The sequence below is a fragment of the Mytilus edulis genome, unplaced genomic scaffold (genome assembly GCF_963676685.1).
Source record: "Mytilus edulis unplaced genomic scaffold, xbMytEdul2.2 SCAFFOLD_133, whole genome shotgun sequence".
NCBI classification, from domain to species: domain Eukaryota; kingdom Metazoa; phylum Mollusca; class Bivalvia; order Mytilida; family Mytilidae; genus Mytilus; species Mytilus edulis.
Window position 1 is genome coordinate 1 of NW_027269032.1, and position 14,956 is coordinate 14,956.

The 14,956-nt window shown below is 33.8% G+C and overlaps 1 protein-coding gene across 1 annotated transcript; it reads left to right on the forward strand.

Annotated features, from left to right (window-relative positions):
- Positions 1–10,379: 10,379 nt before the first annotated feature.
- Positions 10,380–11,867, forward strand: LOC139509406 (uncharacterized; the record flags this gene model as incomplete). Its single annotated transcript, XM_071296155.1, has 2 exons — positions 10,380–10,806; positions 11,626–11,867. Coding segments are annotated over exons 1-2 (669 nt in total), but the record flags the coding sequence as incomplete, so codon positions are not given.
- Between the last annotated feature and the right edge of the window lie 3,089 nt (positions 11,868–14,956).

Here is a 14,956-nt window from a genome sequence, read left to right on the forward strand (position 1 = left end):
TAGCTGAGATTCGTAGAGATAAATTCGTTACAACAGTGTGGTAGTGTGACCTATTACAAGGTCAGTTAATTCCGGTATTGGTCTCAAACTCTACCCTGTATATATATTGTATTAGGACGCTAGCACACTGTGTATGATACGTACTGAACTTTCATCTTGATTGGACAGAGTCTGGATTTGGGGAGGGGTTTCCCCATTTCTCTATTCTTTATTTTTAATGACATTTCCCTCTATTCTTTAGGTCCTTTATTCCCTCTCTTTAGCACCTGATTGTTCGTTATTCTTTATATGTTTTAGCAACTGATTCAGTGTTCTCTATTCCTTATATTTTTTGCCTTTTTTCTCTATCAAACCACATCGTTTTCCGTTATGCATGTTGATGATATATGTATGCATTGGTTCAAGAATTGGAATAACATTATTTTTCACCGGTCACTCGGTTCATGACTTTAAAACTTTACAGACTTCTTAGTTATATTAATCTAATTTACAAAATCTGTATACTTTTTGATGATGATTCATTTAAGAGTTATTGAGGGTTTAAAAAAACGGGGGTTTTCACATGTCGCGCTGTATCTCAGAAACTATATTTATGATTAGAATTATTGCTTAAAACTTACACACAAACCGACGGGCGTATCATGCGCTCATGGCGCAGCTGTTTATATATATTCACTGATCTATTCCTCAAGTGTGATTCATGCCGGTGAATATTTGAGCCTTTGACCGTGAAGTAGGTTTGAAAATCCCTCGGGTCATACATTATAGGTAAACATTGACAACAGTATTTTCAGAAAATGTGAAAAATGTACATCATTTATCCTTTAAATTTTCAGAAAGTTGTATCCCTTCTTGTTGGAATATTTTTGCTTTCAATTATAAGCAGTATAAACATTCAGTGGAAAGTTCCTCATTTAAATGCCGGATTTAACTTTACAAAAACACAATACTGTACTTTAGTTTAGTTTAAACATATTTATTTATAGTGGATTGGGAAACAAGTTATTGAAACTTATATTAATCCCTTTCAACTTTGCGGAAAGTGTACTTATATAATGTTTACCATTATATGATAAGTGGAACAATTTTCTTTCTACAAATCTTCTACATTATCGATGCTGTAAACAATTATTCAGATCGATCTGTCATATAGTCAATAATGGTAAAACAAATCGTAGTGATCCTTGCAGTTTTAAAATTTACTGTCTGTTTACCATCCTTTAAATCACTGGTTAGAAAAATTGACAAACAAATGTTAAACTCACGGAGACGTTGTGAAACAGGTTTAATTTACTACGATATGAGTAAACTTGTCGCCAGATCCTGAAATAACCTTATTATGAAAGGTTAGCAATACCTATAAAAGAGGGACGAAAGATACCAGAGTCAAACTCATAAATCGAAAATAAACTGACAACGCCATGGCTAAAAATGAAAAGATAAACAGACAAACAATAGTACACATGACACAACATAGAAAACTAAAGATCATAAGCAACACGAGCCTCATCAAAAACTAGGGGTGATCTCAGGTGCTCCGGAAGGGTAAGCAGATCCTGCTCCATATGTGGCACCCGTCGTATTGCTCATGTTATGACAAATCCGGTAAATAGTCTAATTTGGTAGGTCAGATTCATGAAAGGGTACCGTATAACCTGACTAAATATTTTTGTTATATACATATATGTATATTCATGGCCCTTCCATGGCTATATAAATTAAGTCTTTACGCTAATTCCTTTAAATGTTGGATGTGTAATGGTCACTGAGATACAGAGTATTGTTTATCATTTGTTAATGGCTTTGAACTAGCTTTCAGTAACTGCGAGTACTCCCAGATCGGTAATTTTCTGTTTTTGTTAGTTGTGTCTGTATCGATTAGAAAAGGTGGGGGTATGTCGCCAGACAAACTATTTAAACCAGATGCATTTTGTATATATGCCTGTCCCGAGCCAGGATCCTGTAATTCAGTGGTTATGTTCCGTTCCATATGAGTATTTGGACCATACGCGTATGGTCGGGGTAATTAACAGGTATACCTCTTATATAACCCTTCTAGTCACGTTATTAAAAAGCCACTACCAAAGGTCATTTTTCATTAAAAATTAGTAATAACAAGATTAACAAAATAAATTAAGCAGTTTCACACGGTAAATTCCATCACTAGTCAAAACTATAGTAAACACATTTTTAGCTCACATGGCCCGAAGGGCCAAGTGAGCTTATGCCATCATTTGGCGTCCGTCGTCGTCCGTCGTCTGTCGTCGTCTGTCGTCGTAAACTATTTCAAGAATCTTCTCCTCTAAAACTACTAGGCCAAATACTTCCAAACTTTAACTGAATGTTCCTTAGGGTATCTAGTTTTTAAATTGTATCCGAAGTTTTGATCTATCAACAAACATGGTTGACATTGCTAAAAATAGAACATAGGGGTCAAATGCAGTTTTTGGCTTATAACTCAAAAACCGAAGCATTAAGAGCAAATCTGACAGAATAAAATTGATTATCAGGTCAAGATCTATCTGCCCTGAAATTTTCGGATGAATCGGACAACCCGTTGTTGGGTTGCTGCCCCTGAATTGGAAATTTTAAGGAAATTTTGCTGTTTTTGGTTATTATCATGAATATTATTATAGGTAGAGATAAACTGTACACAGCAAAAAAGTTCAGCAAAGTAAGACCTAAAATGTGTCAACATGACTGAAATGGTCAGTTGACCCCTTTAGGAGTTATTGCCCTTTATAGTCAATTCTTAACCATTTTTCATAAATCTTAGTTATCTTTTACAAAAATCTTCTCCTCTGAAACTACTGGGCCAAATTGAACTAAACTTGGCCACAACCATCATTGGGGTATCTAGTTTGAAAATTGTGTCCGGTGACCTGGACAACCAACCAAAATGGCCGCCATGGCTAAAAATAGAACATAGGGGTAAAATGCAGTTTTTGGCTTATAACTCAAAAACCAAAGCATTAAGAGCAAATCTAGACAGAGGTTAAATTGTTTATCAGGTCAAGATCTATCTGCCCTGAAATTTTCAGATGAATTGGACAACCCATTGTTGGGTTGCTGCCCCTGAATTGGTAATTTTAAGGAAATTTTGCTGTTTTGGTTATTATCTCGAATATTATTATAGATAGAGATAAACTGTAAACAGCAATAATGTTTAGCAAAGTTAGATTTACAAATAAGTCAGCATGACCGAAATGGTCAGTTGACCCCTTTAGGAGTTATTGCCCTTTATAGTCAATTTTTAACCATTTTTCGTAAATCTTAGTAATCTTTTACAAAAATCTTCTCCTCTGAAACTACTGGGCTAAATTAATCCAAACTTGGCCACAATCATCTTTTGGGTATCTAGTTTAAAAAATGTGTCCGGTGACCCGGCCATCCAAACAAGATGGCTGCCACGGCTAAAAGTAGAACATAGGGGTAAAATGTCAAAATCCAAAGCATTAAGATCAAATCTGACTGTGGTTGAATTGTTTATCAGGTCAAAATCTATCTGCCCTGAAATATTCAGATGGATCGGACGACACGTTGCTAGATTGCTGCCCCTGAATTAGTAATTTTAAGGAAATTTACAGTTTTTAGCTCACCTTTCCTAAAAGGAAACGTGAGCTTTTCTCATCACTTGGCGTCCGTCGTCGTCGTCTGTCGTCGTTAACAATTTTTCAAACATCTTCTCCTCTGAAACTACTGAATGGATTTGGATGAAACTTAGCATGATTGTTCCTTAAAAGTTTGATTATCCTGCACAAAGTTTGTGCTTCGATTTTTGATCCGTCAAAAAACATGGCCGCCGTTAATTAAAATAGAACATAGGGGTCAAATGCAGTTTTTGGCTTATATCTCAAAAACTAAAGCATTTAAAGCAAATCTGGTCAACATGGGGGTAAAAATGTTCATTAGGTCAAGATCTATCAGCCCTGAAATTTTCAGATGAATTAGGAAATTTTGCAGTTTTTGGTCATTATCTTGAATATTATTATAGATAAAGATAAACTGTACACAGCAAAAATGATCAGCAAAGTAAGATCTACAAATACGTTATAAATTAATATGACCAAAATTGTCAATTGACCCCTTAAGGGGTTATTGTCCTTTAATGACAATTTTTCACAATTTGTTCATCATATTTGCTAACTTTAAAAAATCTTCTCCTCTAAAACTACTCAACCAAATTCAACCAAACTTTGAATGATCAGTAGGGTGTATAAAATAAAGTTTGTGTTTTATTTTCTATTTCGTCAAAAAAACATGGCCGAAGGCATTGTTTACCAGGTGAGCTATTCAGGCTCTTGAGAGCCTCTTGTTTCATTACCGATATGTTATTACGAGTGTCGACCTGGGATGATAACTTCCAAAAATATATTAATGAACTGTTACACAAAAAGTCAACTGTTTTACTATAACCTGACGTAAAGGTCGACAGGATAAAGAATCTAATAAATTGCTTACTTTTGAAACTTAATATAATTAGCATTAGCAGTGCAATATTCATAATTTTTTAGACTTATACGTATTTTGTAAAAATAAAATGAATGACGTCACCGGCAAGGACACTAGTTTATTTTGTAAAGTTATCTGGTGATATGATGTACTTAAGTCATGTTACGATATTGGAGATCCAGAGCTTTTTCACCGTAGACACATCGGAATGACCAAGGACCTAAGTAAAGCTATGGTACTGTGTGGACGTAAATATCATCCTACGCATCCATGCAAGATGACAATTAGCGATGAAAACTAGCTTTGGCATCAATATTTAATGTTATTTGGATTGTAAATAATACAATTGCATGTAGCAATCATTGTTATTTTATAAAGTTTTCTCATGCATATTATTGAAAAATATACCTATATGGTCCAAATACTTATATGGTCCGGCCCGTTTATACGCGTATGGTCCAAAAACTCATATGGTCCGGAACAGTTATTGTATTGCTGTAAATCATATTTGTTTTTCGTTTATTGTATTGTATAATTGCAAATTTGAAAGGGTTCCACGGAGGCCAATGTCTCGCCAGCTTCTGCTGTTAGTAGCATGTACAGGCTCAACAACAACAAAAAAAAAAATGGTGAAAATAATAAAAAATTTCCTCTAGATACTACCGTCTGATTGTAGGAAGCTTGTGGCCAAGTTTGGTAAAAATCCAGGATGGTTTATGAATCTAATAAATGATTTAAAAGTTCATTTAATGATTTATACGCGGGAAAATAGGAAATAAATGTTTACAAAATTTGCTTCTAGATACTAGCTTTTGATTATAAAAAAGCTTCTGTCCAAGTTTGGTTCAAATCCATGATAATTTAAGAAAGTTATTAAATTATTAAATACTTTTACCACAGATTGAATGTAATATTAACTGGCATTGAAACTAAGTCCATTTTTTAAGTAAAATATGGATAAACAGCTAGATTTTGTTTCTTTCAAAATTTATTTCTGAAAACTTTCTTTTGATCATAAACAAAAGCTTCACTAACGGAAAGCTGAATACTAAAATTTATGATAAAAGAGATGATTTTTCATTTCCTATCGTTAATTATCCACTTTTAGATGGTGATGTTCCCTTGTCACCATCTTTAATACGGTGTTTATATATCTTAACTTGTACGATTCGCTCGTGTATGTAACAATGTTTTAGATTTTAACGAGAGAAATTTATGTATTACTGAAAAATTATTACACCAGGGTTTTCGATATCACAAACTAGTCAAAACATTTACTAAATTTTGTCATCGGTATATAAGGACATCATTCGTAAATATAGCTCAACATGCAGACTTCTTATACGTTCAGGTATTTCACATCCAATTTTTTATGGAAATATTCTTTATAAAGCACAAAGGTGTCAGTATTCACCTCAAAAACTAACAAAACCTTTGAATAGACTTAAGAAGGGATATAGTTACGATACTGTTGTCAGGTCATTAAAGATTGCATATTTTGGCGTTAATATTGATTCGCTTATAGGGTCTTTGCATCGGAACTAAACACATTTATTCAAAAACCAGTTGTTGGCATGACACGGGTTATGTTCTTCTCATATATGTTATGATGGTATGATACTAAACCCCTAACGGGAAGGATTGTGCCTGATGACGTTCATATGATGAAATCATAATCTTTCAATCAGTTTAATTGAAGTCTGGAGCTGGCATGTCAGTTAACTGCTAGTAGTCTGTTGTTATTTATGTATTATTGTCATTTTGTTTATTTTCTTTGGTTACATCTTCTGACATCAGACTCGGACTTCTCTTGAACTGAATTTTAATGTGCGTATTGTTATGCGTTTACTTTTCTACATTGGCTAGAGGTATAGGGGGAGGGTTGAGATCTCACAAACATGTTTAACCCCGCCGCATTTTTGCGCCTGTCCCAAGTCAGGAGCCTCTGGCCTTTATTAGTCTTGTATAATTTTAATTTTAGTTTCTTGTGTACAATTTGGAAATTAGTATGGCGTTCATTTTCACTGAACTAGTATATATTTGTTTGGTGACCATCTGCTGATGTTTTTTTTCTATGGTCGGGTTGTTGTCTCTTTGGCACATTCCCCATTTCCATTCTCAATTTTATTTCTGTTCGTTTTTGGTAGAAATCCAGGATAAGTTAAGAAAATTATTAAAATTAAAAAAAATAACCTCTGGTGGATATGTGTGGACGCCACCGACGACGACGCTCAGACGGAATGTAGGATCGCTATCGACAAAAATGGAAAGTCTTGCCAAAAATAATGCCCTTAAAAAATGAAGATTAGAGAATAACGGGCAAAAAAATGGAAGATTAGAGAACAAAGGCGTTAATTTTTTAAAGATTAGAGAAAAAAGGGGTTATTTTTTTTAAGATTAGAGAAAAAGGGGTGAAAATTAAATGTTTACAATATAACAGACCCCCATCCAGACCCTCATTCAGGATATAAATCAACCAAATTTTGACGAGGGTGGTGACACGTGGATGCTCATATTTCAAATCCATTTTTATGCCCCACCTACGATAGTTTGAATTTTCTGGTCCGTACGTCCGTTCGTTCGTGTCCCACTTCAGGTTAAAGTTTTCGGTCAAGGATTTTTTTTATGAAGTCGAAGTCCAATCAACTTGAAACTTAGTATACATGTTCCCTATTATATATGGTCTTTCAAATTAAAATGCCAAATTAGATTTTTGACCCCAATTGCATGGCCCACTGAACATGGAAAGTGCGAGTTTTCAGTTTAAGTTTTTGGTCAAGGTAGTTTCTAATAAAGTTGAAGTACAATCAACTTGAAACTTAGTACACATTCCAAACTAGATTTGTGAACCCAATTTCACGGTCCACTAAACATTGAAAATGATAGTGTGAGTGGGACATCCGTGTATTGCGGACACATTCTTGTTCGTACTTTTTTTCTCACTTCCTAATATTTTGTTCATTTTTTTCTAAGATGTAACTTTTTACCCACATCTTTTCCTTTGTTATTCAGCTGATTTAACATTAATGTACAGCATTGCAACTTTCGATTTCAGTGGCGGATCCAGAACTTTTCCTAAGGGGCCCGCTCCAGTCATGCTTCAATGTAGCCCTGTATAATCAAACAAATTTTTCCCACGAAAGGGGGGGGGGCACTTCCGCCTATGAATTTTAAGATTTTTTATTTATCATGGCTGAGAATCAAATCCTAAACAACAAATGAGACAAAACCGGTGAAGCAGAAACCAAAACAAAATTGAAAATTGAAGTAAAATGCTTTTAAGACAAGTTTGTGGTCACCGTGGTCACTGGTGGGAATTCCAATAATATGACAATTAAGGAGATAATAATGATAATGAAGTACTAGTATAATTGCCAAATGGCAATGATAAAACTAAAAGTCCAAGATAAAGATGTGAATATTTACAGCGATGCCATACATGTACATGTAGATACATTTTTTAACTGGTGTATTGGACCATTTTTTTTTAAAAGTATCAATTCTATACAGCTTTAATTGTCTTTAAAAAGTGCTGCATTCCTAAACTAAAGTATCGTAAAGTATTTATCACATGCTTTAAGTTGTGCTCAGGTAACACAGTACACACAACCCCCACCCCAAACAAAAACAAAACATAATGAAACTTGTGAAAAACAAATATGATTGCAACCTATGCATTTTAGACACTGCACGTTTGCCTGACACACCCTAACAACAAACAGAGCATATATAACAAAAAATGCAATAACGAAATACAAATATCTTTATTCCTTATATAGGATATATCAATTTAATATGAGTGAAAAAAAGGATAAAATGAAAATAAGACATGTAAGATACATAAATAAAAATGATATACATAAAGACTTTCAACATTATTTAATATGGATTTTTTTGTCAATTTCAAAATGAATTTCTCATATACACAATCTAGTAGAAGGAAGTGGAAGCCATTTGTGTGTCAGAGTGTTTTTTTTTTTTTACATATTCTTACCATATACAGTATAATATACATCTATTTTTTATACCTTTAAATAAGACTATTTCAAAATAAACAGATCTGATATCAATGGACCAGTCAGACAGTCAAAACTATAAATGGAGGATCCCCCCCTCTTTACAAACTGATTATATGCTGTTACTCCAGATTAATTTACAACCTTGTTTAAACTATAACTATACAGAAATGTTAGGATTTCTTTCTTTTCAAAAATACATTGTACAACATTTTTTTTTTATCATTATCTATCATCAATATTTTATGCAATTGTCTCAAAATTCACAAATGCAAAATGAAAACTAAAAACCCATCTGTCACAAAACACAGAAAATATGTTAAAAGTTTGTAAGATGTTCGTGTTTTTCAAAACATCACATCTCTCAGTCTGGCAACTAGACCTGTAATGATAATGTGTAGAATTTCTAACAGTCTATATATCGTTCATGCATGTCATTCAGTCCTTCAGATTTACACCACTATAAAAAGAGATCTTATTCCATTCCTGTCCTTTGGGTTGATGCTGTTGAACTAGTTTCCATTCTATTGACTACAAAGTTCGAAGTATCAATGAATCTGTCAACACAGTTACGTAAACATGCTTCTGTTTTTGATTCCAGTTTCTGTCCGGTTTTGTCTACGCACATGTCCCAACACCTATCGTTTATATTGTGCACCAGCACTTGGAATCTTTGCTTCTGTGCCTCGGCATCCATGAATTGTTGCATTCTATAATCATTTGCAGCCATTTTTTCCAGAAGAACAACCAGGAAAATGAGTTAAACCATGAAAAATAACAAAGGCTTGATTTCGATAGAGGTCAACAGCTAGGTCGTGACGTTTAATCTGGATTCAGTCTGATGAAACGGATACCAGTCATATGATACAATCAAGTACCTACACATGTCTATGTTAAATAAGAACAACCAGGGCCCTTCAAATAGACCTGTGTCTATATTTGGAGGATATCTTCAATGTGCTGATGATTATATTTTCTTTTCTTTAAAGTTTTCTATTAAAAATGAATTAAAATGGCTCTCTAACTCCGCCAGTGTAAACTTTCGGTCCCAAGTCCGGATAAGAAGGAGGCAAGACAATTTTTCTTTTAATTGGTCAGCGGCAATCGTCAATTTTATTTTTGGCGCAAATGTCTGAATGATAGTACTTTGTAATTTTAAAACAGGTGTCACAAACGTAGCATTGGATAATAAAAATTTGTGGCGCAAAAGGACGCATTTATAGCGCAAAAGGATTTCTCCAAGTTATACAGGCTCCTTGAGGATATATATGTATATATAGTTTAAATTTTTACATTGCATTGTTTTGGGATTTATTTAGTAATGAATGGAGCGCTACTAGTAATTCATAAGTCATTAGGTTGCAATGATGAGAGTTAATTCTATGTTTATCAGTCTCATTCGCCTCATCTTTAAATATGAATGGCTCGGTAATGTTTTTTACGTTTTCAATAAATAAATGGTTTGTAGATTATTTGTGGACTGCAATATTGAATTGGTCTGTACAATTTTCGTTGTATCGAAAATATATTGACAAAAATACCGAACACCAAATAAAATTGAAACGGATAGTTCCTTATCAAATGGCAAAATCAACAGTTCAAACACATCAAACGAATGGCCGAAAACTATTGTCATATTTCTAATTTGGTACATTTGTACAAGCACTTCCTTATGTATAAAAAGTGGTGGATTAATATTCTTGTAGGTTGTCAACCCGGTTGTAAGTCATTTTCAGGACTAACTAAATAAAATGAACCTTAGTATGGGAATTGTACATATTTAGACACCTCGCTATCTTTGCAAATTGTTCATGATTATAAGAAGTTGAACAGCGCTTCCTTATCGTGACATTCAGTTGTAGTGAATTTTCAAGATAAAATAAGCACCACAATTTGCACTTATTTAAGACAATGTTTCATGTAATAATATTTTGTTGTACTGCTCTTACAATTAGCTATGTTAATGGCAATATAGATGACGATGTCATAGATGTAAACACTGTTTATAAAGAATTGGTAGCTTTGCGGGAGACAGTTCATGGACAAAATGATCGAATATCAGATCTTGAGCGAACAATTAATAACCAAAGAAAAAATATTCAGAAATTGACGACAGATAAGGAAACCGAAATAAAATATCGCAGAAAAATCGAACGTCGCTTAAAAATATTTGAAAATAATTGTGTTGGAAACAATTCAAATCAGAGAAGTGGTGTCGTTAAAAACGATAATTCTAGCTCTCCCACTGGTTCAGATAAACACGAAAAAACATACGATGATGGTGGATTAACTGGTTCGTACAAAGGAATGGTTAAAACACATGCAATTTCTCGAAAAGGTAAGTTTTTAATCAATGTTCTCATCATTCTAATACAGTAAATCGTTCAGTATGGTTCATCTGAAACATGCATGAAATATTTGCCACTGAACGTTTGGCAACCAACATTTCCATAATCGTTCGGTACGATTGTCATGCATAAAGTTCAAATGAATAGGGTTGTTAGTAAAAAGAAACTTTAGTCCACAAGAGAATATTTCAGAAATCAAAGTAACAACAAATTAAAATATCATTTTGACGTTATGAAATTGAAGATTGAAGATTTGAAAAATGATATATATTCGGACCACAACATGAGACTTCATTGCTTCGATGTTACACATTTTATGAAGAAATAAGTTAGATGCATTGAACAGGCTATAAAAGAATAATTAAAAGAACTCGCATGCATATTATTAAACACGCATGCGGCCGCGGTGTTCTGTTTGTATAAAAGATATCCAGGATACTGCATAAACATCACCAATTGCGATAAAACAAGAAAGGGCTTAGCCTACATAATTTTTTTAGAAGAATGAATGCGAAGTCTTTGGATCAGTGTTTAAATGTAAAAAATCATCAGCGAATCAAAAAGTGCAAATGAAAAAATAAAGAACACAGTTAAAGAGCACTGAAATGCACAGAAATGTGCCTTACATCTGTGAAATACACATGATAACAACAGACATGGCTACACGAACCGTGTGTAGATTGGTGTTTTGTTTTGAATTGTCACGATATACTATTTTGTTTATATAGGTTATAATCTGTAATATATAACAAAAGTTATAAAATCTAAATAACAACAAACTTTGAGTGTCTTTTATTTCTTTTTTTCAGGTCGGTTACTTTTGCCTTCAAATGAAATTACAAACGAGCATGTTGTCGCATTCTATGCGTATTTATCTACTCATGAATCCAACCCTAGCACTCATCATACCCTAATATACGATGTTGCAAAGACAAATGCTGGAAATGGCTACAATGCAGTGACGGGGATCTTTACCGCACCAACAGCTGGGATCTACGTGTTCACATGGGTTACTCGCATGTACGAAGCTGGACATTCCACCGAAATTTTGGTAAATAATGTTGTCTTCGGGTCTAGCTACCTTCGAATAGGTCATAGTAATGACGTTTCCGTGAGTGGAACCGTTGTTACGCAAATTAATAAAGGAGATTCCGTATTTGTGCGCGTTCATTCGACATTAGCTGGTAATGGTAATATTTTAAGTGAACAATATGGTCGTTCATCATTTGCAGGATGGCTCTTACACTAAAAGCACAATTTGAAACAGAGTTCACATATACTTTCATTAAAAATGGATTTAAAGTACAAAACACGGACAGATATACAAAATTGGTTTGGTATGATGGACAACAATCAAAGAAGCGGGTAGAAAATTCTTGCTTGAGATTTTTGGGAAATAATTATGCTCCCTAACCGTGGTGAAACAACTTCAGACACTTCATGTACTATCATAGCATTGCTAAAATCGTCTCAACATATAATTAAATCGCTGTATGTTTTCATCTTAGGTAGCTATCATTTGGTTTTAGGGGGAGGGCTAAGATGAAAAATGTTGTCCTTCATTTTTAAATTTGTAATATATGTCCTGCCTTTTTATTTTTCATTCTCTTCGTCCTGCCTTTTCAATTAGTTTACTTTTTTTTTAACATAAATTATCATCCTGCCTCTTTTTTTGCAAAGTGTTATATCGTGCCTTTTTTTATTTCTCAAAACTCCCGTCCTGCCTTTTTATTCAAATTACATCCTAGGCCCCCCCCCCTTTTAAGAATCAAATGGTAGATCCCTTACTCCACATTGGTTTTGAGATAAGGTCACTGGGAAACTTCATAGTAGTTATTTTTCATTTAGGGAGCAACCATTCAACTTCAGAATGGGGAATGGGGGTTGTGGATTTTTTCTGAGTTCGCAATGCGCGAACATATTTAGGCAGCAACCATTTGATTTTCTGGGGGGGGGGGGGGGGCTATGGTTTTTTTTCTGGACAAATTTTTTTTTCGCCTGTGGCAAAAAACAATCTATTTTTTTTTTGCGACAAGTCGAAAACAATTTTTTTCTTTCAATTTTAGCATTACATATAGTGGCAGCTGAGGGTGAAACAAACAATTTTTTTTTCTCAGAATCAAAAACAAATTATTTTTTTCTCCAAAAACTGGAAACAAACTTTTTTTCCCAAAAAAAAAACCATAGCCCCCCCCCCCCCCCCCCCCCCCCCCCAGAAAATCAAATGGTTGCTGCCTTATTTATCAATTTATCAACTCTCAATTTTTTTTTCTCAATAATTTACACTATATTAACGGTATGGGAAAAATATGGTAACAAAGAATAGAAACTTTTATCCTGCAATTGGGTGTCCTACTACACAGATACAGCCCTACAGATATCGCTATGCTGTATCTGTATACTATACAGATATCGCTTTAAAACTCCGCCCACTGCCGGACTGAGTATTGTTTGAACCTGTGTGACCTCAGAATGTGTATTCCAGTTGCATTCCAATGACGATGACAATTGTTGATTTCAAAACTTGAATGTGTATGATTGAGTTACAAAATCAACCATGTCAATTTCAGCATGCATGTTAAGTGAATGTCAAGTCTGAAGCTTAGGACAACTCGTACACTTCTGTTTTAAATTTGACAATGTTTTGTTATTTGTTTTTACTGCTGAAATTAGTTGTTATGTTAAAATAGATAATTATTCACCTTGAGCGATGTATTATTGTTGATTCTAATATGACGTGCTTCTTTAGCTTTGTAAAGAAACCATACTTTATTATCCAATAAAATTAGTTTACACATGCGTATATTGACTACGGCAGAAAAATGAATTTTATCAAATTGGTATACGCATTTAATGTATTTCATTAACTTGGGACACTTTCAAACACTAAAATGATACACATTTTGTTACTAATACTTTTACAATGACAAAAATGTATTACAATTCGAAATTGACATATTTGACCTAGATACCGCAACGTTCATGTTGGCTGTTCTAACTTCAAAACCCCTCCCTCTGAAAAACACGTTTCATCTATCCTGTTAAAAGGTATGTATATAATAATTTCATTGAAACAGATGATCTGACGATAAAATATAAAATAAGTATAGGTTATTAATTATAACTGTTGTACTGAAATGACAAAATTGTGTAATATTTATGAAAAATGGATTGACCCTAGCAGGGAATCGAACCCCATTCTCCTATAAAAAAAATAGGCGCAATTACCAATATACCACCAAGGTTTCCAATTCATTTTATAAATGCAACAAGATTGTCACTCAGTATTAATTTTAATCATCATGTAATACAGAATTTGAAATCGTCGCAATTATTTGGACTTAACCGCAAGTATAAATGAATTTCTGTCAAAGGGCCCCTCCTGCCGAGTCTCGAATGTCAGCAAAACTTTATCAAGGAATCCTCTATCAGATGTGAACATATTTACCAATGCTACAATAACCGGCGGAACATTTACAATTAATTAAGTAAATAAAGATCGACCTACCCGATTCTCCTTGTGCATCCACCACCATTGACAACTGACTTGAAAAGAAAATGTGCGTGTCAGAAATTGATTTCAAAGAAAAAGACGTTGAATGTATAACTTTTCTGTTATATTGTGATACAAATATTGTTTAAGTTAATAAATTTGATAATTTCTGTTTCAATTTTGAATTTTACAAACTTACAACTTTGCGAAATTAAACTGGTTTGAACTAGTTGGATAAAAATCGTCAGGAAGGTTGATGGAAGAGCCTACACAAATACTGTACACCCTACATACACCGAACATAGAAATTACCGTAATTGTCCTAATCAGAATCGAAATAATTGATGCCAGCTATACTTTATTTTAGTTTTAACATGGGTAGGCATTATATTCGTGTTATTTTAGCCCTCGCTATCGCTCTGGCAAAAATAATCAAGAATATAATGCCTACCCATGTTAAAACTACAATAAAGTATAGCTGGCATCAATTATTTCTTAACCATTCAAGATTCTTTTTTGCGAACCCGTCTTAGCGTAATGTGTGATTTTGATATACTACGCGGGCCTCAAGGGATTACAAATCGAAAATAAATGCTAAAGATGTAAGTTTTTTGTGTCTTTCAAAACACAAACAATAGATACAGAAT